Below are 24,609 nucleotides of genomic sequence, written 5' to 3'. Positions count from 1 at the left end.
GACAGAGTTTGCAAGGGGGGGGGTGATCTAGTGCCCGGGCTGGCTGCAAGACAAACGTTCATTCTTGGTCGTATTTGAGATTTCTAGCTGCAATGGAAGCAAAGCTAGGGTTGACCCTGGACACTTCTCTTTGCTAACAGGCGGCCACGCTAAGTGCCTGAAGGACCACTTCCTGTCACTAATTCATATTAGTGGTCCGCGGGATTTAAAGTTATGAATTTAGTAGTCCCTGAGGTCTGAAAGGTTGGTGACCCCTGTCATAGAGTATGGGATTTACGTTTCTGGATACAGCATGAAATATTCAATTTGGTATGATCATACCATTGTTTTTTCTACCCACAAATGCTTGGTAATACAAATGTGATGTCATTCTCTGCAGGTGAGAATGAAGTGCTGAAGTTTATTAAGATAAAAACCTCCAGTGACAAAATTGTACTGAAATGGCAGGCATACTGGCCACTGGACTTCCGCGACCTTTTGGGCTTCATGGTGTTCTATAAGGAAGCGTGAGTAAACAATCCTTGTTAAAGTTAGGTTCCCAGATATCGAGCCTATATTGTGCAGCGCAGAAGAGTAAGGCTGAGAAAGGTTAATGGTCAGCGATCCAGAAAGTACCATAGTTGCCTCCAGCTTTATTTCTTTCATTGAATATTCTTGGAGACTGGATGTAGATAGAAATATTAGTCTTCATAGTTGGACAAGAACCAAGCAACCTGTAGCTAAGAGGCTTGTAAATATTATACTTACAAAAATATAGTGATATTCAATAGGTTTGAGCCTATATTAAGTATAAAATAAATTGATTTAACTGTGTGGAAAAACAAAATTAGCTTTGTAGTTATTCTAAATACATTTAAACTATTGACGTTAGCCATTTTTTAATTACTAATCTTATAGTTAGCTTTAAAAATGCTTCACATTAAAGAATATAAATAATAGCAGCTCTGTCAAAACGTCAGTTACGTTCAGTAGGCAAAAAAACATTATGGCCTCTGCTTGTATTCATAACCCATATAGCCTCCATATCAAGTGGCTAGTGGGAATAGCTTCATGTATTGATGCACTTGCTCTTGAGTGCTTGGCTTTAACTATTGTACTACACCAAAATTGGCATTCTTTGTTCGCTTGGGTTATTTGGCCATTTTAGGCTGACATGATTCTCTATACACCTAGCACTCGCTATCATTGGCCAGTCTAGTTTAGAGAGAAGAGTTCTCTCTCTTCTCCGTAATTCTGAACTTGTATCCATTGCCCCCCATTTAAAAAAAATAGCACATTTCTTCCTACATGTATGTATTGCTTTTCTGAAATAGCAGCTAGTGTCCTTTCCCTTCCTTTTTGGGCTAGTCCTTTCCGGAACGTGACGGAATTTGATGGCCAGGATGTTTGTGGCTCCAACAGCTGGACAGTGGTGGATATTGAACCTCCTTCCCGAGCGACTGATGCCAAAACCAAAGACCCTGGGTACCTGATGCGGGGCCTGAAAGCCTGGACTCAGTATGCCATTTTTGTGAAGACACTGGTCACTCATACAGATGAGCAGAAAATCTATGGGGCAAAGAGCGAGATCATATACATTCGAACTAATGCTTCTGGTGAGCAGTACTACTGTCTTGCAATGTTTAGAAACTGCCAGTCAAAACGGTTCTTGCGGAAGGATGGTTGTAATTGATTCTCTGACTTAATAATTATATACTACAAAATTATTTTAATGTATTGCTAAAGAGTTTGTCGGAAAAGACTTGCAGGTCATCTAGTGTGACCTCTTTCATAGCAGAAATCCAGCAAGCCATCGCCTCCTAGCTGGCCCCAGCTCCCATTTGAAAATCTTTTTCAATTCTTAACTCCAGGAAATTCCTCAAAGTATTCATCTGAAGCTCCTTTTTAATTCAATTTCATTGGTCCTTGCCACACTCTTAGTTTTAACAAAATAGGTCCACTACTGTATGTTGCATCCTTTTAGATATTTATAAATATCTATTTATAATTGTAATAATTTATAATCGACCATTGTGATATCTCCCCTAAGTTTTCTCTTGCAAGCCAAACATACCCAGATAAAGGATCTGCCCCTTATAGAGCTTAGTTTCCAGACCCCTTATCATCTTGGTTAGTTCTCCTCTGAATCTGTCTGGCTTCTCTATTTGACATCTAAGGTTCATTATTCAGAAGTGGCCATAGCATTCCAAGAGCAATCAAACTAGCCCAGAATAAAACAGAGACAATCAAACAGCCAAAAAGGAAACAAAAACACCAAAACACTCCTCATCGGCAATCAGCATTTAGATGAGCAGAGATTAGCATCAAGATTAACATTGAACCAACAATGAAGTAGTAAGCAATACCTGAATACCCGGAACTACCAACTCACACAAACAAGCTAACAAATAACAGTCCAATCAAGGAACCATGAAGATCACTCCCACCAACACTGACAGGACAAGCCACTAGTATATAAAATGAGAGCAAACCCCATTCCCTACTAGCATTGATGATGTTACCTGGCTTGTAATGAAACAGCTGCAAAAAAACCAAGCTCAGAGAGCACCAAGGTCCTCACAGCCGAATTCTTAGCTTCAAATATTCTCATCTATTGAGACACTCATTGTGGGACTTGATAAGGTTTTTGTTCACGTTCCTATTTTTTGATGGTTATATATATATTTTTCTCTTCTTTCCAGTGCCAAGTGTCCCCCAGGATCCAATTTCTGTTTCCAACTCTTCATCACAGATCATTCTGAAATGGAAGTCACCTTCTCATCCCAATGGGAATATTACACATTATATGGTATCCTGGGAACAGCAAAGTGAAGACAACGAACTCTATGATCTAGATTATTGCCTGAAGGGTAAGGCAGGCTAGCTGTGTCCCCCTTTTTCCAGATTTAAACTTCTGATATTTTCAGAGCAAGTACCGTATATACTCGAATATAAGCCGATCCGAGTATAAGCCGAGGTCCCCAATTTTACCCCAAAAAACTGGGGTAAACTGGGGACTCGAGTATAAGCCGAGGGTGGGAAATGAGGCAGCTACGGTCGGGAAACCTCCCTCCCTCAGCCGAGAAGGCTGGCGGCCCCGCCCGCCCTCTCACTGCACCGGCAGGGTTTCCCAGCTAATGCAAAAAGCCCGCCAAGTTTGCGCCATCCGGTATAATGTGAAAAAAGAAGAAAAAAACTGAGTATAAGCGTATATACTCGAATATAAGCCGAGGGCGTTTTCAGCACAAAAGCGTGCTGAAAACTCGCTTATACTCGATATATCTGAGGTTAATGCACTTATTTAGTCCACTGTTTAGCCCAGGGGTCTCCAACCTTGTCAATTTTAAGACTTGTGGACTTCAACTTTCAGAGTTCCTCAGCCAGCAAAGCTGGGAATTGAAGTCCACAAGTCTTAAAGTTGACAAGGTTGGAGACCCCTGGTTTAACCCATTGTGATTCTCTACTCCATATTGGGCTGCCTTTAAAAAGCATCTAGTAGTTTTAATTGATAGAGAATATAGCAGCCCAGATGTTCACCCGCAGTTATCACTTGGACCGTATGACACTGTATTGTATCCCTGCATTAGTTCCTGGTGAAACTTGCAGATGCAGTTTGAAGTTCTGGAATTAACCTATAAGGTCTTTTATGGCTTGGCACTACATACAAGACTGTATCTTTTTACAGAACTCTGTCCAACCTTATGATTATGTCAGGAGTAGCAGCAGATTGTTCCCCACTTTTGATAAGTCAGGAAGATGATGTTCAGAAAAATTGTTACTTTTGGGTGGCACCAGCCCTTTAGCTTGGGCTCTTTCTTGAGATTAGATTATGCTTCAGAAGATGTTGACAACTGAGCTGTACCAAAAGGCATTTGGATTATAACATCTCTTTGTTGATATTGTGATTTGTGGTCACGTTTGAATTTTTGGTTAATTGTATCTATAAGCACCAAAAGTTTGATGAATTGCAATGGGGTAAAAATCTAATAAGCTAACTCTGGCCACATTTAATTTAGTATACCAAACCAACCACTTTACAGCTTAGCATATATGAATACCCAACTGTTGTTTTCCGAAGTTTCCAAAAAAAGTTATTGTATTCAGACCTTTTCCTTATGTTTCCACTAAGCCATCTATCTCAAACCTGGTGTTTCCCATTTACAGCTATTTCTATAAACACACAATCAATAATCAATAGCTATTTTGGCTGTGCAGCACTATGGATTTAACCTTAATTAAGCTTCCTTGATTAACCTGGAAGGAGGTGATTTGAGCAACCCTACACTAACCCAAAAGCAATTAGCTAAAATGTCTGAACATAACTGGCATCTTCTACACATGCTGGGCCAATGTTCCCATAATCTCCTAACCAACATGGTCAATAGGCTATGTAACAAACTGCCTGACCCTTTGGTTTGGATTAAAAAAAGTGTCATGGAGCATGCAGAAACAAATAACAACTATCTGCAAATCCTTAAACCAAGCATATATTTTTCTGGGATTATACAACAACTTTTGAGAACAATTACATGATCCAGAGAGAAGGAGTGACTGCTTTAACAAGTTGTATTCAGCTACTATATCCAACCCCCAGATGTATTCAGTTAGAGAGGACCTTGCTTGAATTACCATTCTTTCCAATAGGAATTGGCATTATATATTCAAAAACATGATGACCTTGAGGCTGTAATTCCCTTACTGACTATTAATCTTTTAGGATCATGAGACATAAAAGCTTTATTGTCCATCTGTCCTGCAGGCTTGAAGCTACCCTCTTGGACATGGTCTCCCCCGCTAGTAGAAGATCACTTCAAGCACAATGGGACTGAGGGTGAAAAAAGAAATGAAGAATGTTGTACCTGCCCTAAAACAGACTCTCAGATCCAGAAGGAGTTGGAGGAATCTGCCTTCAGGAAGACTTTTGAGAATTACCTCCACAATGAAGTCTTTGTTCAGAGGTAAGTCCCTGAGTGTGGCTTCCTTCTGGCTCTAGTGAGGACAGACTTCCTTTCCTTGTGTGTCCAATCACACTTGGCCAATAAAAAAATTCTATTCTATTTTATTCTATTCTTTGCTATCAAACAAAAGATGGAAGTATACTGTATTAGAACAGGGGTCCCCAACTCCCAGTCCGTGGTCCGGTACTGGTTCATGGTCTGTTGGGAACTGGGCCCTGCAAGCAGCAGATAAGCACACGAGCGCGTGAAGCTCCATTTGCACATGTGGTGGGCATGCGTGAGACTATCCTCTCTCCCCCGACTCCTGGTGCTGCCGGTCCACAGAGCTGAAAAGGATGTGACCACTGTGTTTAGTACTTAGTTTATAGCAGAGGTGGGTTTCAGCAGGTTCCGACCAGTTCTGGAGAACCAGTAGCAGAAATTTTGAATAGTTCGGAGAACCGGTAGTAAAAATTCTGACTGGCTCCACCCCCATCTATTCTCTGCCTTCCAAGTCCCAGCTGATTGGGAGGAGATGGGGATTTTGCAGTAACCTTCCCCTGCCACGGCCACCAAGATATGACCACCAAGCTATGCCACACCCACCAAGCCACACCCATAGTACTGGTAGTAAAATAATTTGAAACCCACCACTGGTTTGTAGTAGTGAACAATACTAAAGCTATTTCTCCTGGAAAACACAGCTATTTCGAGATTTTTACAGTGTGCCAAGAAACCCCTGAGTCACAGGATTCAGTTAAGAATGACAACAGGAGTGCTGGAATTGTTATTGCTAAATGAGTGGTCATATGACATTGAGCTTTAGAACCGCATTGCTTTGTGACGGAAGTGCCATTACAGGGAAGTGCCAGTATAGTTGTAAATTCGGCAGTTGCGCCCCTTCCTTGATCGGGATGCCTTGTGCACAGTCACTCATGCGCTCGTTACCTCTCGCTTGGATTATTGTAATGCTCTCTACATGGGGCTCCCCTTGAAGTGCACTCGGAGGCTTCAGTTAGTCCAGAATGCAGCTGCACGGGTGATAGAGGGAGCTACGCGTAGCTCCCATGTAACACCGCTCCTGCGCAGACTGCACTGGCTACCTGTGGCCTTTCGAGTGCACTTTAAGGTGTTGGTTACGACCTTTAAAGCGCTCCATGGCTTAGGGCCTGGGTACCTACGGGACCTCCTGCTGTTACCACATGCCTCCCACCGACCCGTACGCTCTCACAGAGAGGGACTTCTCAGGGTGCCGTCCGCCAAACAATGTCGGCTGGTGGCCCCCAGGGGAAGGGCCTTCTCTGTGGGGGCTCCCACACTCTGGAACGAGCTTCCCCCGGGTTTACGCCAAATACCTGACCTTCGGACATTCCGTCGCGAACTGAAGACACACCTTTTCATCCGCGCGGGGCTGGCTTGAATTGAATTGTAATGTTAAATTTTTATTAATTTTAAATGGGGTTTTTAGTGTATGGTAAATTTTAATTTTCAGGCTAATTTAAATAAGTTTTTTAAATTGCATTTTAAATTGTACTTTGTATTGTTTGTTTTATTTTGCCTGTACACCGCCCTGAGTCCTTCGGGAGAAGGGCGGTATAAAAATCAAATAAATAAAATAAATAAAAATAAATTAATAAATAAATTCAGGACTATGAGTAGTCTTTGAGTCTACCAGCATTTCATGATCATTTGAAGTTGCAATAGCCTTGGAAAGTGTGCCTTACGGCTTGAAAGCATTTTGGGCTGTTGCAAAATATTGCATCTCCATTCCTGCTTAGGACCCACGAGATTGCTTAACAACCTCACTCAGGAATGCCAGGATTATGGTCATTGAGCAAAGCAGTCACATGGTATCTTGCTTACTGACCAATAAGTTGAGGACTATATCTACCTGTAAACAGCTTGTTGTGCCATATTTTCTGTTTTTTGTTAGGTTCTGGCTAGAATGCCCTGGAAACATGGTGAGCTGCTGATATTAGCATAATAGTGTCTTTGATTCCTTGTAGAAGGAGACTTTCATTCCGTTCTAAGGTGTCTCAGATAATTGATGCAATTTTGGCCATGCTGTTACAATTGTTTGTGAGGCTTTATGTAACATAGTTGCTGGTCCTTTTTAAAATAGGGGAACTTTAGCCCAAGCTTTCTAGCAAGCAAGCTGAATCACGAATCTCCAAGGGTAATGATTCAACTAAGAGCCTTAGTGACGCTTGCAAAAAATAATGAAGTTTATGGAAGTTCTGGCATTACTTGCTTGTTGAGATTTCTTGGGCAGAAGCTGTATTTAAGGGAAAATAAATTTTTGCATACAGGTGGTCCTCGACTTTCAACCACAATTGAGCCCAAAATTTCTGTTGTAAGAAAGAGAGTTTCTAAGTGAATTTTGCCCCATTTTCCAATCTTTCTTGCCACAATTGTTAAGTGAATCACTGCAGATGTTAAATTAGTAACACAGTTGTTAAGTGAATGTGGCTTCTATGTTGACTTTGCTTGTCAGAAGTTACAAAATAGAATAGAATAGAATAGAATAGAATAGAATAGAATAGATTTTTTTTTTATTGGCCAAGTGTGATTGGACACACAAGGAATTTGTCTTGGTGCATATGCTCTCAGTGTACATAAAAGAAAAGATACGTTCATCAAGGTACAACATTTATAACACAATTGATGGTCAATATATCAATATAAATCATAAGGGATTGCCAGCAACAAAGTTACAGTCATACAGTCATAAGTGGAAGGAGATGGGTGATGGGAACGATGAGAAGATTAATAGTAGTGCAGATTCAGTAAATAGTTTGACAGTGTTGATGGATGTGGTCCATCAAATGTGGTCACATGATCCCAGGACATTGCAACTGTCATAAATATGAACCAGTTGCCAAGCATGCGAATTTTGATCATGTGACGATGGGGATGCTGCAGTGGTCATGTCCGTGGAAAACGGTCATAAGTCACTTTTTCAGTGTCACTGTAACTTCGGTCATTAAACAAACTGTTATAAGTCTTGGAATACCTCTATCTAACCATTTTGAAATAAGACAGTCTTTGTTTGATGAATATACAGTGGTAATTCCTCAAATAAGGAGAAATTACAGGCCAAAACAGTGACTAGTACTAAGTGTAATAGTAAAGATTTTCACCAATCTAATTTTCTTTGAAAACTGTACAGGGAAAGTAATTCTTTCTTTTTTCTGAGATTTCCTTCTTGAAACATTCTTTGATAGCTGTGCCAATGAATTAGATCTCATTTTTAATATCATTAGCTGTTAACATTACAGATGTTTATTTATTTATTTATTTATTATTTTATTTATTTATTAATCGTATTTATATACCGCCCTATCTCCCGAAGGACTCAGGGCGGTTCACAGGCATTTAAAAACATATAAATATAAATACAGAATAAAAACAATTAAGAAACTTATTTGAAAGCCCGTTAATTAAAATATACAAATAAAACCCAATTAAAACCCATGAATTTAAAACCTAGCTCAGTCCTGCACAATTAAATAAATATGTTTTAAGCCCGCGGAAGGTCCAAGGTCCGAAGCTGACGGAGTCCGGGGAAGTTCGTTCCAAAGGGTGGGAGCCCCACAGAGAAGGCCCTTGCCCTGGGCGTCGCCAGGCGACATTGCCTTGCTGACGGCACCTGAGGAGACCCTCTCTGTGAGAGCGCACGGGTCGGTGAGAGGTATTCGGTAGCAGTAGGCGGTCCCGTAAGTAACCCGCCCAATGCCATGGAGCGCTTTAAAGGTGGTCACCAAGACCTTGAAGCGCACCCGAAGGCCACAGGTAGCCAGTGCAGTCTGCGCAGGATGGGTGTTATCACGGGAGCCACGAGGGCTCCATCTATCACCCGCGCAGCCGCATTCTGACTAACTGCAGCCTCCGGATGCCCTTCAAGGGAGCCCCATGTAGAGAGCATTGCAGTAATCCAGGCGAGGCGTCACGAGTGCGTGGTGACCGTGCATAGGGCATCCCGGTCCAGAAAGGCGCAACTGGCGTACCAGGCGAACCTGGTAGAACGCTCTCCTGGAGACGGCCGTCAAATGGTCTTCTAGAGACAGCCGCTCATCCAGGAGGACGCCTGTTGCGGACCCTTTCCATCGGGGCCAATGACTCGCCACCGATGGTCAGCCGCGGATTAAGCTGACTGTACCGGGATGCCGCATCCACAACCACTCTGTCTTGGCGGGATTGAGCTTGAGCCTGTTTCTCCCCATCCAGACCCGCACGGCCTCCAGACACCGGGACAGCACTTGATAACCGTTGGGGTGGTCCGGTGTGAAAAATACAGCTGGGTGTCATCCGCATACAGCTGATACTTCACACGAAACCACTGATGATCTCACCCAGCGGCTTCATGTAGATGTTAAACAGGAGGCGAGAGATCGACCCCGCGGCACCCCACAAGTGAGGCGCCTCGGGTCGACCTCTGCCCCTGTCAACACCGACTGCGACCGGTCGGAGAGATAGGAGGAGAACCACCGATAAACGGTGCCTCCCACTCCCAATCCCTCCAACCGCGCAGCAGGATACCATGGTCGATGGTATCGAAAGCCGCTGAGAGGTCTAATAGGACCAGGGCAGAGGAGCAACCCCTATCCTGGCCCTCCAGAGATCATCCACCAACGCGACCAAAGCCGTCTCCGTGCTGTAACCGGGCCGGAAACCGGACTGGAACGGGTCTAGATAGACAGTTTCATCCAGGTGCAAGGGAAACTGATATGCCACCATATTTCTACAACCTTCGCCGCAGCGAAGGTTGAGACCGGACGATAGTTACCTAAAACAGCCGGGTCCAGGGAAGGCTTCTTAAGGAGGGCCTCACCACCGCCTCTTTCAAGGCGGCCGGGAAGACACCCTCCACCAAAGAAGCGGTCGTAATCGCCTGGAGCCAGCCTCGTGTGACCTCCCGAGTGGCCAGCACCAGCCAGGAGGGGCACGGGTCCAGTAAACATGTGGTGGCATTCAGCCTACCCAGCAACCTGTCCATGTCCTCAGGAGCCACAGGGTCAAACTCATCCCAAACAATATCGCCAAGACCACCCTCGAACATCTCACCCGCATCACCGCAATCTTGGTCCAACCCATCCCGAAGCTGTACGATTTTATCGTATAGATAACCGTAACACTCCCCAGCACGCCCCTGCAGCGGGCCACCCCCCCCCCCCTGATGTAGGAGGGAGCGGGTCACCCGAAACAGGGCGGCTGGGCGGTTATCTGCCGATGCAATGAGGGAGGAGGCGTAGCTACGCCTCGCTTCCCTCAATGCCACTAGGTAAGTCCTAGTATAGGACTTCACTAGTGTCCGATCAGCTTCCGAACGGCTAGACCTCCAGGAACTCTAGGCGCCTTCTCCGCGCTCATCCTCTCAGCTCCTCGGAGAACCAAGGAGCCGGTTGGGACCTGCGCCGGGTCAGAGGCCGCAAAGGCACGACACGGTCTAAGGCCCCGCCGCCGCCCGCTCCCAGGCCGCCACAAGTTCCTCAGCCGAGCCGTGAGCCAGACCTCAGGAAATGGCCCAAGCTCCGTCCGGAACCCATCAGGGTCCATCAGGCGCCTGGGCGGAACCAACGTGTCGGCTCCGCCTCCCGCGGTGGTGAATGGCGGTCAGAAAGTCCAAGCGAAGAAGAGAGTGATCTGACCATGACAAAGGTTCGATGACTATTTCCTTTAAGTCCAGATCTCTCAACCACTGTCCAGAGAGAAAAATCAGGTCCAGAGTGCCACCCCCAATGTGAGTAGGGCCATCAACTACTTGGGTCAGATCCAAGGCCGTCATGGAAGCCGTGAACTCCCGAGCTGCCGTCGATGATGAGCCGGAAGATGGCAAGTTAAAGTCCCCCATGACTAAAAGTCTGGGGGTCTCAACTGCCACCCCAGCCAGCATCTCCAGGAGCTCGGGCAGGGCAGCTGTCACGCAGCAAGGAGCCAGGTACGTGATCAGCAAGCCCATCTGACACCTACGACCCCATCTCACAAAGAGGGATTCGCACCCGGCAATCTGAGGTACAGTGGTCTCCCTCGGCTCTAGACTCTCTCTAATCACAACCGCCACCCCCCCACCCCTACCCTGGGCCCTCGGCTGATGGAATGCACGGGAACCCCGCGGGCACATCTCTACAAGGGGCACGCCCCCTTCAGTGCCCAACCAGGTCTCCGTAATGCCCATAAGGTCCGCGGAACCCCCCTGTATAAGATCACAAACAAGGGGGGCTTTGTTCACCACAGACCGAGCATTGCACAACATCAACCGAAGGCCCAGGCTCTGAGGATCCTGACCATCCGGGGAACGGGAAAAGTCCAAGGGGTCGGAGCGCGTGATCGCTTTAAGACATCGAGCACGCGCTCCCGGAATTTGATATGACCCCTCGCTTCCGCCATACCTGCCCCTCCCACTTACCGTGTCAATAGGACCACCCTCACAGATAGGAACAGACTCCTCCCCCATAACCTCCGAACCTGATAATAAAAAACCGCCGCGAGCATGTGCAGGAACTGGCCCCTTACCCGACGGGTTACCCCCATTACCCGCCCTTACCCTCCCACCCCTTAAAAATTCCCTCTCTAAAAAACCCCACAAGCTCTTCTTTTTCGCATGCCACCTCTGTGGGTCCCAAGACCCGTCATGGAGGCCGGCCCTCGGTAATGAGGAGGGCCATTCCTGCGAGGCGGGGGCACCTCGCAGGCGCAAGAGTTCACAAGCAGTATAATGCGTAGCAGCTGAGACTAAGAATCGGCAAAGTAGAGGCTCCATCTCCGGATGGCAAGATGATGACTGATGGTACTAGTCCAGAATGAAGGCATACAAAGAATGGAACAGCAATTAGCACCGAATGACAGTCAAAATGGTATTCTGTCCGGTGCATAGTCCAAACATCCTGAAACCGGGGGTAAGGGGAAATGGTATTCCAGTCGCTGGCTACGTCCTCCTCCGTCCTCCTCCGTCCTCGTTTATATGTGTTTGCTCTCTGGTATAGTATGTCTATGAACTCTGGCCTATCATGTGTGGGAGATACGGCTTAGGACAGTACATATGCTCAAGATAACTACTTTTACATGGTTAATAAGTAAATTGAATGGAAATGGAGCCAGAATGTAGAATCTCCTGCTTCCAGAAAAAACAAGAACTGTTTTTTCTAGGTGCTTGGCTTCTAGGTGCTCACTAAGAAAGGATTTTTTAAAATGACCATCAGAGCATTAGTATTTCCTATATTATGATTAACACGCTCTGATGCTACTCCCCCTCTCCACCTCAAAAGAAATCTATTCCAAATGCAAAATACAAGCAGAGGTAGTCTCTATTTTTCTACTTGCATTTTTTTATGCACTTTCGAACTGATAGGTTGGCAGAAGTTACTCTTGGAGAAGTTACCCTTGGAAATGTGAAAAAAACAGAGAGATATTTTGCCATTTACCACTTGTTTAAAAAAGCCCAAAAAAATTGGATACAAATATATACAATCATACAAAGAATGTTAAAGGTTAATAAGCCAAAAGAAAAACCGCCATCACCTTTTTATTGGGAGTTGAGAATAGTGAACTGGAAAAGGCTCATGGAAGATTAGTCTATGGAAGATTTTGTATATGATAACAGCAGCAAGATTATATTCACAAAGGTGGAATTCCCACAATAGAGGAATGGATCATAAAAATGTCAGAACTAGCGGAAATGGCAAATCTGATCAGGGAGAAAACAACATGCTTTTTTTAAATGACTGGAAAGTTTTTATGGACATCTTCCTAAAAGAAGAAAAAAGAATGAAATGATGATTTATGGGTTTAAAAGATTGAAACAGATGAGAATTAAATAAGGGGTTGAAGGGATTTCTGGGAAGGGAGGTTATAGGTTTGTTAATATCTGATGAAGAGAAAGTTGAAAGTTATTATATTTCATAACTTTAGTTTTTTTTCCTTTTTCTCTTTTTTTCTTTTCTTACATTTCTTTTTCTTTAGATATGCTTTTTTACTTTATGTAAAATCTTTAATACATATGAATAAATAATAATAAAAAAGGAACAACCTAAATGGCACTGTTTTGGACTAAGGTCCGGCAATAGAGACAGAAATTGTGATCAACTGCCAAGAAATCTATTACAATACTCTGGAATTGAGACAACTACGGACGTAGCAATAACACTGCTCTAAAAGAGCTCACTGTATCCTACAAATATTCAACTTGTGAACATTAGCAATCTACCGGCAGAATAAATACATTAGTGCAACAGTGGTGAATTTGGTTTGCCACCAGTTTGCTGGCTGCGCATGTGACAAGCGTGCTCTGCATGCACGCATGCACAGTGCACATCAAACACATGCTGCGCACGTGCATGCACAATATGTGCCAAAAGGAGGCTTGGGAAGGTAAGCCTCACATTGCTCGCATGTAACACCACTCCTGCGCAGTCTGCACTGGCTACCTGTGGTCTTTCAGGTGCACTTCAAGGTGTTGGTGACTACCTTTAAAGCGCTCCATGGCTTAGGGCCAGGGTACTTACGGGACCGCTTGCTGTTACCGAATTCCTCCCACCGACCTGTACCCTCTCACAGAGAGGGACTCTTTAGGGTGCCATCCGCTAAACAATGTCGGCTGGCGGCCCCCAGGGGGAGGGCCTTCTCTGTGGGGGCTCCCACCCTCTGGAACGAACTTCCCCCTGGACTTCGGCAACTGCCGAATCTTCGAACTTTCCGCCGCGAGCTGAAGACCTATTTGTTTGTTCGCGCAGGACTGGCATAGGATTTTAATTAGTTTTAATGTTTTAATATTTTATAATTTATTGGGCTTTATTCTAAATGTTTTAATTCGGCCATTTGTGTAATAAGTTTTTTAATTCATGGTTTTATGTGTATATTGCTGTCGTTCTTATTTTGGCTGTAAACCGCCCTGAGTCCCTTGGGAGAAGGGCGGTATAAAAATTTAATTAATAAATAAATAAATAAATAAATAAATAAATAAATAAATAAATAGTACACAGCAAGGGGGGGGAATCAGCTGTGGCGCATGAGCTTGGGAACCTTTTAAAAAACTTTCTTAAAACATTTTTTATTACCAGTTCTCCGGAATACTTTAAAAAAGTAAAAAAAAAGATTCCAATGATAGTCGGAACTTTTTTTTTTTTACTTTTTAAAAGCACTTTTAACTATAGGTTCTGGAGAACCGGTAGTAAAAAATGCTTTAAAAAGTTTTTTAAAAGGTTCCCAAGCTCGTGTGCCACTGCAATGATTGTCGGAACCTTTTTTTTATCTTTTTAAAGCATTTTTTACTAATGATTCCAGAGAACCAATAGTAAAAAATACTTAAAAAGTTAAAAAAAAAAGTTCCAAAGATCAGCTGAGTGATGTGCGATTGTCAGAACTTTTTTTTTTCTTTTTAAGCATTTTTTTACTACTGGTTCTCCAGAACCAGTAGTTAAAAATGCTTTAAAAAGTTTTTTTAAAAAGTTTCAACGATTGCGCGTCGCTCAGCTGATTTTTGGAACTTTTTTTTTTACTACCGGTTCGGCGAACCAGTAGCATTTTTTACTACCAGTTCAGGCGAACCGGCCCAAACCGGTAGCATTTCACCCATGTAGTGCAGTCAGAAGACAGTGGGCCGAAGAGACAAATAAGAGGGAAGACTTCATAGAGAAAGGGAAGGATGATCAGTTTGAAACATGACAATCTCCATATTCTACTTAAGGTACTAGATGGACATCCAAGAGAGAAACACCTGTTGCAGTTGACAGTACATTGTCATCAAGTTCTATAAAAAAACCAATAAATTGAACATTAGCATAATAAAGATACTGGAAACCCTAATTGTAGATAAGGACACCCAAAGGATGAGTGGAGACGATAAAATAGTACTCAAGATTGATTCCTGAAAGGCATTCCCTGTAAGGGGAAATTCCCAAGATTTAAATCTAGAGTGCAACGTTGCAAAACAACAAGACAGAAAAGGTTCAACACAATTGCCACCAATAATGCCAAATACTGTAACCCTGTGTAACTTAAACAACAGTGTCAGATGGTCCAGTGTGTCAGATGCTGCCATCAGATTCAAAAAGATTGACATCGATGCAAGATGCTGGGACCCTGCCAGAAAAGTGTTGTTCAAAATTCAAGAAAATTCCATCTCAGTTGAATGGAAAACTACCAGTAGTTAATGAACAGTTCACCTGGAATGTGACACAAGACAGGAAAATGGGTTAGAAGAGTACAGTAAAAGAAGCCCTCCATGATTTAGCCTCCAAGACAAGGATAAAGTCAAAAGCGAGAGGTGAAATAAAGGAGCTGGGGGAGAAGGACTAGAAAGAGGAAAAGGAAGAGCAACATTCACCACTTTTATCAGGAAAAAATTTTTCCCAGATCCTCAGGGAACAGTTGTACCTCCCAGCACAGAAAACCGTCACATCATGAGTCAAATCTTTAATCTGTGTAGTCCAGTATTGCTGATGCTGACTGGTAAGTTAGTTTTTAAATTTATGGGTTTTTAAATGGGTTTTAGCTCTAAATTTTAATTGTGGCCAATTTTAATAAGTTTTTTAATTGCATTTTAATTGTATTTATATATTGTCTATTTTACTTGGCTGTGAACCGCCCTGAGTCCTTTGGGAGAAGGGCGGTATACAAATTTAATAAATAAATAAATAAATAATAATAAATAATCATATTAAGTGAGTCAAACGTTCTCAACACAGAACAGCCATTTGATAAGGAAGATTTACACCAATCTCTTTGCCTCATTTGCTTGTCAGGAAAGAACATAACAGGATTCATAAATACAGCATCATTCGTATAACACAGGGGTCTCCAACCTTGGCAACTTTAAGACTTGTGGACTTCAACTCCCAGAGCTTTGCTGGCTGATGAATTCTGGGAGTTGAAGTCCAAAAGTCTTAAAGTTGCCAAGTTGGAGACCCCTGGTATAACATATCCATGGTCTAATATTTGTAGAATTCTGTACAGTAGACTAAAAGGAAATATATTCAAGTATATTCAACAAGTATATCTTGGGAGATGCTTGGATCTAAGAAGATTCTCTGTTTTAATAAATTGAAATCCTCTATAATTTATCTCCAAGAACCAGAACAGAGAATTTGGGCTGTTTTTTGTCATTAGGAAAAGGATTGAAAATCAACTATCATCATATGGTAGTATCCTGAATATAAATGTACAGGGAGTTTATATATTCAGCAAATCTAAGGCATCTGAAGCTAATAGGGCATAGGTTTGGATGGATTACCTTACATGCATCTTTGAATTAGAGAAATTGACAACAGTGTGTTGATTTGCAAGGTAGATGTTGGGGAATTGCCAGTTCGACTGGAGGAAGAGCTCAAGAAAGGCCTTAGCTTAGAATTGTTGCACAGGCACAATCTGCATAATCATGACCTCCCCCTAAATCTATGAAGTTTTATCTGGTTATTCCCAGGGGAAGGCAAGCAGTCTGATAAGATTCTTGTAACATAGACGGGGAAACAAAGTTACCGCCAGAGTCTATTCACAAATGGTTCTGGTTGCTTGTGCCTAACAGTGCTTTCTAGATTAGACACCAACCTTCAATATAACCTTTTCTATATATAAAGTAGGAAGATGAATGATTGGAGATCATCAGCAGATCTTGGGATGTGTGGTAACAGATTTAACAGATTAACAGAGTTGGAAGGGACCTTGTAGGTCATCTAGTGCAACCCCTTGCCTAAGCAGGAGACCCTCCATCATTTCTGACAAATCGCTGTCCAATCTCTTCTTAAAAGCCTCCAGTGATGAATCTAGAATTGCATGCTTGGGGTAAAACTAGGCTTTTGGTTGTGCTTACAGTATGTTGGCCATAAATTAACCAGTGGCACGAGTACATTAAGACTGATTAACTCGGTCTGCATCTTCTCTACCTTATAAAAACCATTATATAAAAATCTTGGTTGACCTAAGTCATGAAGAAACTAGAAGTCAGTAGCAGTGGATCCATTTAGGGTTGATCATGGCATATGGAAGATTGCAAATTGCAATGTAAGAATAAACGGTAAAAAGCATAAGTTAACAATAAAAGTAAAAGAAACAAAAATAAATGTTATGTGTCTGTGATACTAATGGAAAAGTTAAGACTATACGGTAGTCAGTCTGATTAAAAACTGGTGTAATCTTGTCGAGCATGGTTAATTAATATTGCAATAAATAAACATTTATTGAATATAGCACATATCCCACCACAATTATACACAGACTTTTAGTAGCTTGCAACTTGAAAGAAAAGTAACAATTAAAATGTTATAAAATAAAACTGATAGAATAAAATAGACAAATTTACCCCCCAAAAGGCATCAAACTCCAAATGCTCTCTGTGGGAACACTCCATTTCATGAAACTTCCAGAAGATGACCAGATTGCATGTCATGAAATGGATAGATTTAATTATAAATGAAAGGGCTAAATGTCTGTTAGTATATATAGCTTAGTATCATATAGGTTGCTGTGGGTATACAAGAAAATAGGAGCCCAGAGGTCAGTGATGTTGCATGTTATGTTTCAATAATGATAATGAAAAACTAGACATGAGTTTTTGGAAAAGTTGTGCATTGTACTAAATTTTTACAATGAAGGAAAAATATAACGTTGCTGGCAATCCTTATGATTTATATTGATATATTGACCATCAATTGTGTTGTAAATGTTGTACCTTGATGAACGTATCTTTTCTTTTATGTACACGGAGAGCATATGCACCAAGACAAATTCCTTGTGTGTCCAATCACACTTGGCCAATAAAAATTCTATTCTATTCTATTCTATTCTATTCTATTCTATTCTATTCTATTCTATTCTATTCTAAATTGTTATAAAGAAGAGATATGGAATTTGCTTGGAACAGTTAAATATAATTTTATACTGCAGCACTGTTAGTATTTCACTAGGGATGATTAACAAAATGAAGAAGTGAAAGAGGCTGTGAAAGAGAAAAAAATGTGCATATAAAAGATTGCTGCAAAAATAAGGAAGGAAGAAATAATATATCATGTGCATAGAGAGAAGTTGCAAAGAACATAATCAAAGCAAGAATTGTTAAGGATGAAACAGGAAGAGAAACCACAGAGCAATTTTCATGGAAATAAACTGTTTCAGAAATAAAGAAAGACGCTAAACAAAGGTCCTCCAGCAATGAAATTAAAAAATAATAGCGATAAAATTATTTTGAATGAAATGGAAATGCAACATATTTTCCCCATAAGGAATAATGTGAGTCACAAGGCAGCCAATGCTGACAAGTTCTAGCTTGTGTATTAAGAACCAAACAAACAAGTACCGGAACAAATATTTTTGTGTCAAAATGCATTGAGTTCCAAATTTGATGAGTTTCAAAGCAGTTGAATACCAAGGTACCATTGTATATACTTGCAGATGAACCCATATGCGGATAAGCTGAACCCAATTTTGGGGTGCCTTTTGGTACCCAAAATTCTTAGTTTATCTGCAAGTATATACAATAGTGGTAATAGGAGAAATGTTAAAACATGAATTTGATTTGCTTGTAGATTGACTATTCATTTGTCCAATGGGTGTGTGAGACCTGCATTTGTGTCTTTTAACAGTTGGAAGAAAATTGATACTGTTCCCCTACACCAGGGGTCTGCAAACTTGGCTCTTTTAAGACTTGTGGACTTCAACTTTGGGAGTTGAAGTCCACAGGTCTTAAAAGAGCCAAGTTTGCAGACCCCTGCCCTACACAAAGGAAAAGGTAGCAAGAATGAATACAGTAACTATAATGAAAATTAATTTCTTTTGCAGCAAAGTGTTTTGACATATTCCTGACTGAAAGGGAATGAGAGGTGATAATGAACATTTGGAAAATGTGGTGTGGCATTATGCCAGGCAGGAGTACCACAGAGATCTTTGCTTGTTAGTAGATCATTCAGGAATGTTTGAATGTTTAACACACAATAAAATGTAAGTTCATTGCTTTAGAGAAGCGTATGACAAAATAAATACGGTTGAATTAAGAAATGCTTTGTGCAATACGAAGGTTGGTTGCTGAATAATAAGAGTGGTGTATGTTGGGAATCCAGCATGCATGGAAAGAAGTAGAATGCATAGTTCAATATTGAGCAGGGAACAAGATGAGGATTGTTCAATAATGAAGATATAATGTGGTGATGGTAGTATACTTTGTATGCAGATGATGTGCTCTGTAGTTGGCTCAGCTCAAATGCTTTACAGTGAATATTAGACAGATTGTACAATCCAATAAGGAGCATGGATCTGAAAAGTTACAGAATAGAATATAATTCTTTATGGCCAAGTGTGATTGGACATGCAAGGAATTTGTCTTTGTGCATATGTATTAAAGATCAAGGTAGTTAGGTTTGATGGGAAAAGTGCGTTGAATAATTGCACATTATGCATAAATGGCCCAAAAATGGAGCACACAGATCACTTTGTATACCTTGATACTACTTGCTAAAGATGAAGAATTAGATAAAAAAGCTATGAAGATGTGCAAATACTGGTAGAAAAATAATGCATAATGTGAAACATGAATGTTGTGAAACATGAATGTTGAAAGAAGCAAACGTGGCCGTGTCTAAAGATGCCTTTCCGCTTATTTGTTATATGGAAGTGAGAATTGTGTCAGAAAAACAGCTTCAATGTATGGATAATCCTCGACTTATAACAGTTTGTTTAGCGACCATTCAAAGTTACAATAGCATTGAAAAAGTGACTTATGACCATTTTTCACACTTACAACCATTACTGCATTTCCATGATCACATGATTAAAATTCAGATGCTTAGGAACTGACTCATGATGGTTGCCATTTCCTGGGGCCACCTTTTGCGACCTTCTGACAAAGTCAAAGGGGAAGTCAAGTTCACTTAATAATGTATGACTATGGTAGAAACAAGGATAACTTGCAAGATAGAACAGTATGAAAATACTGAATAATGTTAATAGAAACTAGATTTAGCTGTATGTTTTCCTATTTCATGCCTTTAGGTTATAGGACTACTATTTCTGACTCTCTTTCTTCCTTTGCATAACATTGTTTACTCCAAAAAGGAATAGCATAAAAAATACATATGTATGTAGCACTAGAACTAGCACTTAGATGTATGTAGCGCTTCATAGTGCTTTTACAGCCTCTCTAAGCAGTTTACAGAGCCAACATATTGCCTCCAACAATCTGGGACCTCATTTTACTGACCTCGGAAGGATGGAAGGCTGTCAACCTGGAGCCCATCAGAATCAAACTCTGACAGTGAGCATAGCTGGCCTGCAATACCGCATTCTAACCACTGCGTCACCGCGGCTTTTTAAAGAATTGAATATAGATGCAACTTTTTGCAAAGAATAGTAGCTGGAGAAGTTGCCCAAAGCCATCTTTCCTTATATCCGTCCCCATCACTGCTCCAAGAATACGCAGAAGTAATGTGAAACTTATTTCTGGGAAGACAAGACTCAACAAATGTGAAACTTATTTCTAGGAAGACAAGATTCAACAGCCCTGGTTAAAAAAGAAGCTTTCCAATCTTGTGATTCCGAGGTGCAAGTGTATTACTTTCGTAGAACATGCAATTAGGCATTGAGCCTGCTCTTATCACTTAGCTGTCTTCTACCACTCATTATCTGGATCATTATCTGCTGTCTATTCCTATTACTAGTGGCTCTCCAAAGAAACAGAGAAAGGCCTTTCTCATCTAAGTTATCCTTTTAACTGGAGATACTAAGATTTAACCCTGGGATCTTCTGAACAAAGATCCTGCTCTGTATCATTGAACTACTTCTTATTTTATTTTATTTATTTTTGTCAAGCATGTATTTTATGACAGGTACAAGTGTAAACATAATTATAAGCACATGTAAAGGGTATAAATAAAAGAAAACATTGGGACAGGACGGTAGGCACACTGGTGCGCTTATGCGTGTCTGTCCCTTACAGACCTCTTAGAAATGGGGTGAGGTCTACAGTAGACAGTCTAAGGTTAAAGTTTTGGGGATTTGGGGAAGAAATTACAGAGTCAGACAGTGCATTCCAGGCATTGACCATTCTGTTGCTGAAGTCATATTTTCTGCAATCGAGTTTGAAGCGGTTTACCATGAGTTTGTATCTATTGTGTGCTCTTGTATTGTTTTGGCTGAAGCTGAAGTATTCATTGGCTGGTAGGACATTGTAGCAGATGATTTTATGTACTATGCTTAGGTCAGACCGAAGTTCTAAGTTGTCTAAGCCCAAAATTTGGAGTCTGGTGGCATAAGGTAGTTTGTTGCAAGCAGAGGAGTGAAGGACTCTTATTGTGAAGTATCTCTGGACTCATTCAGTTCTTCTTCCGTTAACTTTTCAAATGTGATACATTCTGTAGGCCAGCAGAAGGATCAAGGAGGCGACGAGATCTTGGGAGAGTTGCTAATAGCACCATGGTGGCTCCAACCACAGTGGGCTTGCTAAACATGTCCACAACAACCCCGGAGGTCCCAGAGGAACCGAAGCCTTTTCAGATGATGGTTTTCAAGGAGTCAGTAGTCATCTCCAACTTGCAACACTTCACAGGGTACCGGATTGAGATACAAGCCTGTAACCGTGAAGCTCTAACAGTATGCAGCGTTGCAGCCTACGTCAGTGCCAGGACCATGCCAGAAGGTGAGAAAGCATTTCCCAACTGGGCCCTATCTAATCAGCCTGTTTACAAGACAAAGCACGAAGCAGGTTTGCTAATTTGCACTGATTGTCTCCCACCCCCCTTCTGTTCTTATCTATTAGTGAAAGCAGATGACATTGTTGGACCTGTGACTCATGTGTTAATAGACAAAAACACAGTCTACTTAAAGTGGCAGGAACCGAAGGAGCCAAATGGCCTGATCATTCTCTATGAAGTAAACTATGGGCGCCTTGGAGACTCAGAGGTGAACCTTCAGCCCTTTACTCTTCTTTCCTTGGGTGCTGTCTGCTTTTCCCCATGCTTTTGTATAACATTTTAAGAAGAAGGGGGATTGGGGTCTAATGGACTTTTCCTTGTGAAACAGCTCTCTTTCTCTGTGTGTATGTGTATAAGAGAGAAAGAGCATGCACACTAGTTCTAACGGTACCTGATCCCAACCCTGAGAAATTAGAACTCTGTTGTGGGATGAGTTGTACTGCACATCAATACTTACTCACCCTGCATTACACGACTGCCCACAGTTTCTTTGTTGGGATGCACAGAACACATTTCATACATGTAGCTCTTCTTTAGTTCATGTGGCACCTCTTTAATTGATGTGGAACACCCAATTATCTCTCTTCTACCCTTTAGGAACAACGTTATTGTGTGTCTCGTCGACAGTTCTCCAATGACCAGGGCTGCAGGCTGCGAGGGCTGCAACCTGGCAACTACAGTGTGCGCATTCGAGCTACTTCCTTGGCTGGAAATGGGTCATGGACAGAACCCATCTACTTTTACATTTCTGATTATTGTAAGATCAAGATTTCTTGGCACTCTGAGTTTCTAATTACTAGTTGGGTGGGGGAGGTGGCAGGAGCATGAAGAAATGGCTGGGGTCTCATGTCTGCCTCCAGCGCATTGTGCCTTCTCATGTCCTATCCTGTGAGAGAACGTGGCCACCAGGAAAGATTAGCTCTGACATCAGGCTAATCTTCAGAAATAGTTGTACTGGATGTTATGAAACAAGGACTGGGAGGAAAGTCCAAGATCCTGACTTACATTGTACTATATGCTTTCTTTCTTTTTTAACTCTAGTGAATGCTCCCACCAATCTTGTAGCCATCATTGTTCCAATCATTTTTGCTGTCTTTTTAATCATGTTTATTGGAGGAGCTTACGCCTTTGTCAAAAAAAGGTAAGTGTGTCTCGGCTGTCTTTTCAGAAAGATATTGCCCTTTAACAATGCATTGAGATACAAATCAACTGACTATCCATATCAGACTTAATTAAATTTAATCTGTACTTAGTTGCTGCTGACAGGAAAATATGCATGCGTGAATAGCTTCTTTCTTCTCATCAGTAATAATTTTGTTGATATGTTTGATTTCTTGATTTTTAAATATATGGTTATACCTTCTTCTTTTATTATGTAGAAAACTCTTACCTCCCTTCCAGTGTTGGGTCTATGATTCCAAACTATTAAATTTCATCTGGATTGTAAAAATCCAGATTTTGGAATTTTTCCCATGACTGGCATGGTAGCCTGTTTTAAATATAATTATTGTTGTTGTTTTCTAATCCCTATGTTACTGTGAATAGCTGCTTTGCCAGTAGCAAAAGTTTCATGATAAATGGTGCTTGGTCTTACTTCCCTCCTCTTTTCAGGCAAACAGAAGGACCAACAGGACCACTCTATGCATCTTCTAATCCAGAGTATCTCAGTGCCAGTGATGGTGAGAGGCATCTTGGTTTTGACTGATGACTTTTTTTTCCTCAGAGGTTATGACCAAATGTTTCAACATTTTTTTAAAAAGTTGTTGTTCCCCATAAGTGGGAGCCTAAGATAATTTGTGACAGCACTTGTTGTTCTTCACTATTTACTTTAAAGAATAAGAAGTGAGGTATCCCACGGAATCCCACAGATTTGGTTCTAACACTGCTAGTTTCTGACATTTCATGAATGGTTTGGATAAAGAGCTGAACATTTCTCATCAAAATTTACATATGGAATAAAACTGTTGGGATATATTTTTCAGTAAAAGGCAGCAACAAAATTCAAAACCCTGAATTGGTTGAAGAAATGTGCTAAAACAACAGTGAAAATTAAGAGGGACAAATGCAAAATTATTTATTGTATCTAGAAAACAGAAATCCAATACCCAATTGTAAGACAGGGGATACTTGGCTTGGTAAAAGCTTATGTGAAGGGAAAGACTTGATTGGTTGGAAAGGACTCGATAGCCTACAAGTCCTTTCCAACTCTGATTCTGCCTTGTGAAAAACTGATTAAATGGTCAGAGAAGGAAGCCACGAACCAAAGTTATAAAAAAGGGTAAGGTAAGGAAATGGAGCAGAAAGGGATGGATTTCCAGAGATATACTCAAGTTTTAAGGGCTTATAAAGTTATCACAGAAGGGAATTTGGCTAGGAAACACATACAGTCTTCTGAGTAAATGAAGGTTGCTGTGTAAAGGGAACTGTTTATCTTTTTTTGTACTGAAAAAGTGACCAGAAACCAGGAGATTTTTGAATTCTAATCCCACCTTAGATGTGAAAAACAGCTGGATGACTTTGAGTCAGTCATTCTGTCAGCCCAGCTCACCTCACAAGGTGGTTGTTATTGTGGGAGGGGGGAAAGAAGAGGAAGGAATATTAGGTATGTTAGCTGCTTTGAGTTATTTATCAAAAATAATAATAAAGGAATAAATATAAATATAAACATAAATAAAAAATAATTAAAATATAGCAGAAAGGAAGGAGAAATTAATAGCCTTCAGCTCCTGTAAAATTTACTGTCAGGAAGTCTTAGTTGTAATGAAGACACTTTTACGGGAGGATAACAATTCTGTTTCTGGTTGTTCAACCTTCTTCAAGATACCGCAATGTGAGAAAAATAATTGTAACTTAACATGGGAAATTCCTGCCATAAGGGAAAACTTGTTTTAGTGGGAAGAGGTTTGGGCCTAGCTTCAATTGTGGGATTCCGATCTAACTTCTTATCTGGGTTTGAGATCAGTCAGTTTTTTTTGTTTTGTTTTGTTTTTTATTTGAATTTATATCCCGCCCTTCTCCGAAGA

At 41.4% G+C, this 24,609-nt stretch overlaps 1 protein-coding gene across 1 annotated transcript in view; it reads left to right on the top strand.

The window, feature by feature from the left end:
* Positions 1 to 24,609, top strand: part of INSR (insulin receptor) — a 97,747-nt gene that overhangs the window by 65,709 nt on the left and 7,429 nt on the right. The window contains exons 7-15 of the mRNA XM_058163240.1: positions 380 to 506; positions 1,348 to 1,595; positions 2,682 to 2,849; positions 4,739 to 4,937; positions 21,254 to 21,531; positions 21,652 to 21,794; positions 22,184 to 22,343; positions 22,628 to 22,727; positions 23,198 to 23,265. Coding sequence (XP_058019223.1) covers positions 380 to 506; positions 1,348 to 1,595; positions 2,682 to 2,849; positions 4,739 to 4,937; positions 21,254 to 21,531; positions 21,652 to 21,794; positions 22,184 to 22,343; positions 22,628 to 22,727; positions 23,198 to 23,265 — 1,491 coding nt within the window. The remainder of the gene's footprint in view (positions 1 to 379; positions 507 to 1,347; positions 1,596 to 2,681; positions 2,850 to 4,738; positions 4,938 to 21,253; positions 21,532 to 21,651; positions 21,795 to 22,183; positions 22,344 to 22,627; positions 22,728 to 23,197; positions 23,266 to 24,609) is intronic.

The sequence above is a fragment of the Ahaetulla prasina genome, chromosome 1, assembly GCF_028640845.1.
Source record: "Ahaetulla prasina isolate Xishuangbanna chromosome 1, ASM2864084v1, whole genome shotgun sequence".
Taxonomy (NCBI): Eukaryota; Metazoa; Chordata; class Lepidosauria; order Squamata; family Colubridae; genus Ahaetulla; species Ahaetulla prasina.
The sequence above is the reverse complement of the archived record's forward strand: the minus strand, read 5'-3'. Positions and strand labels throughout refer to the sequence as shown.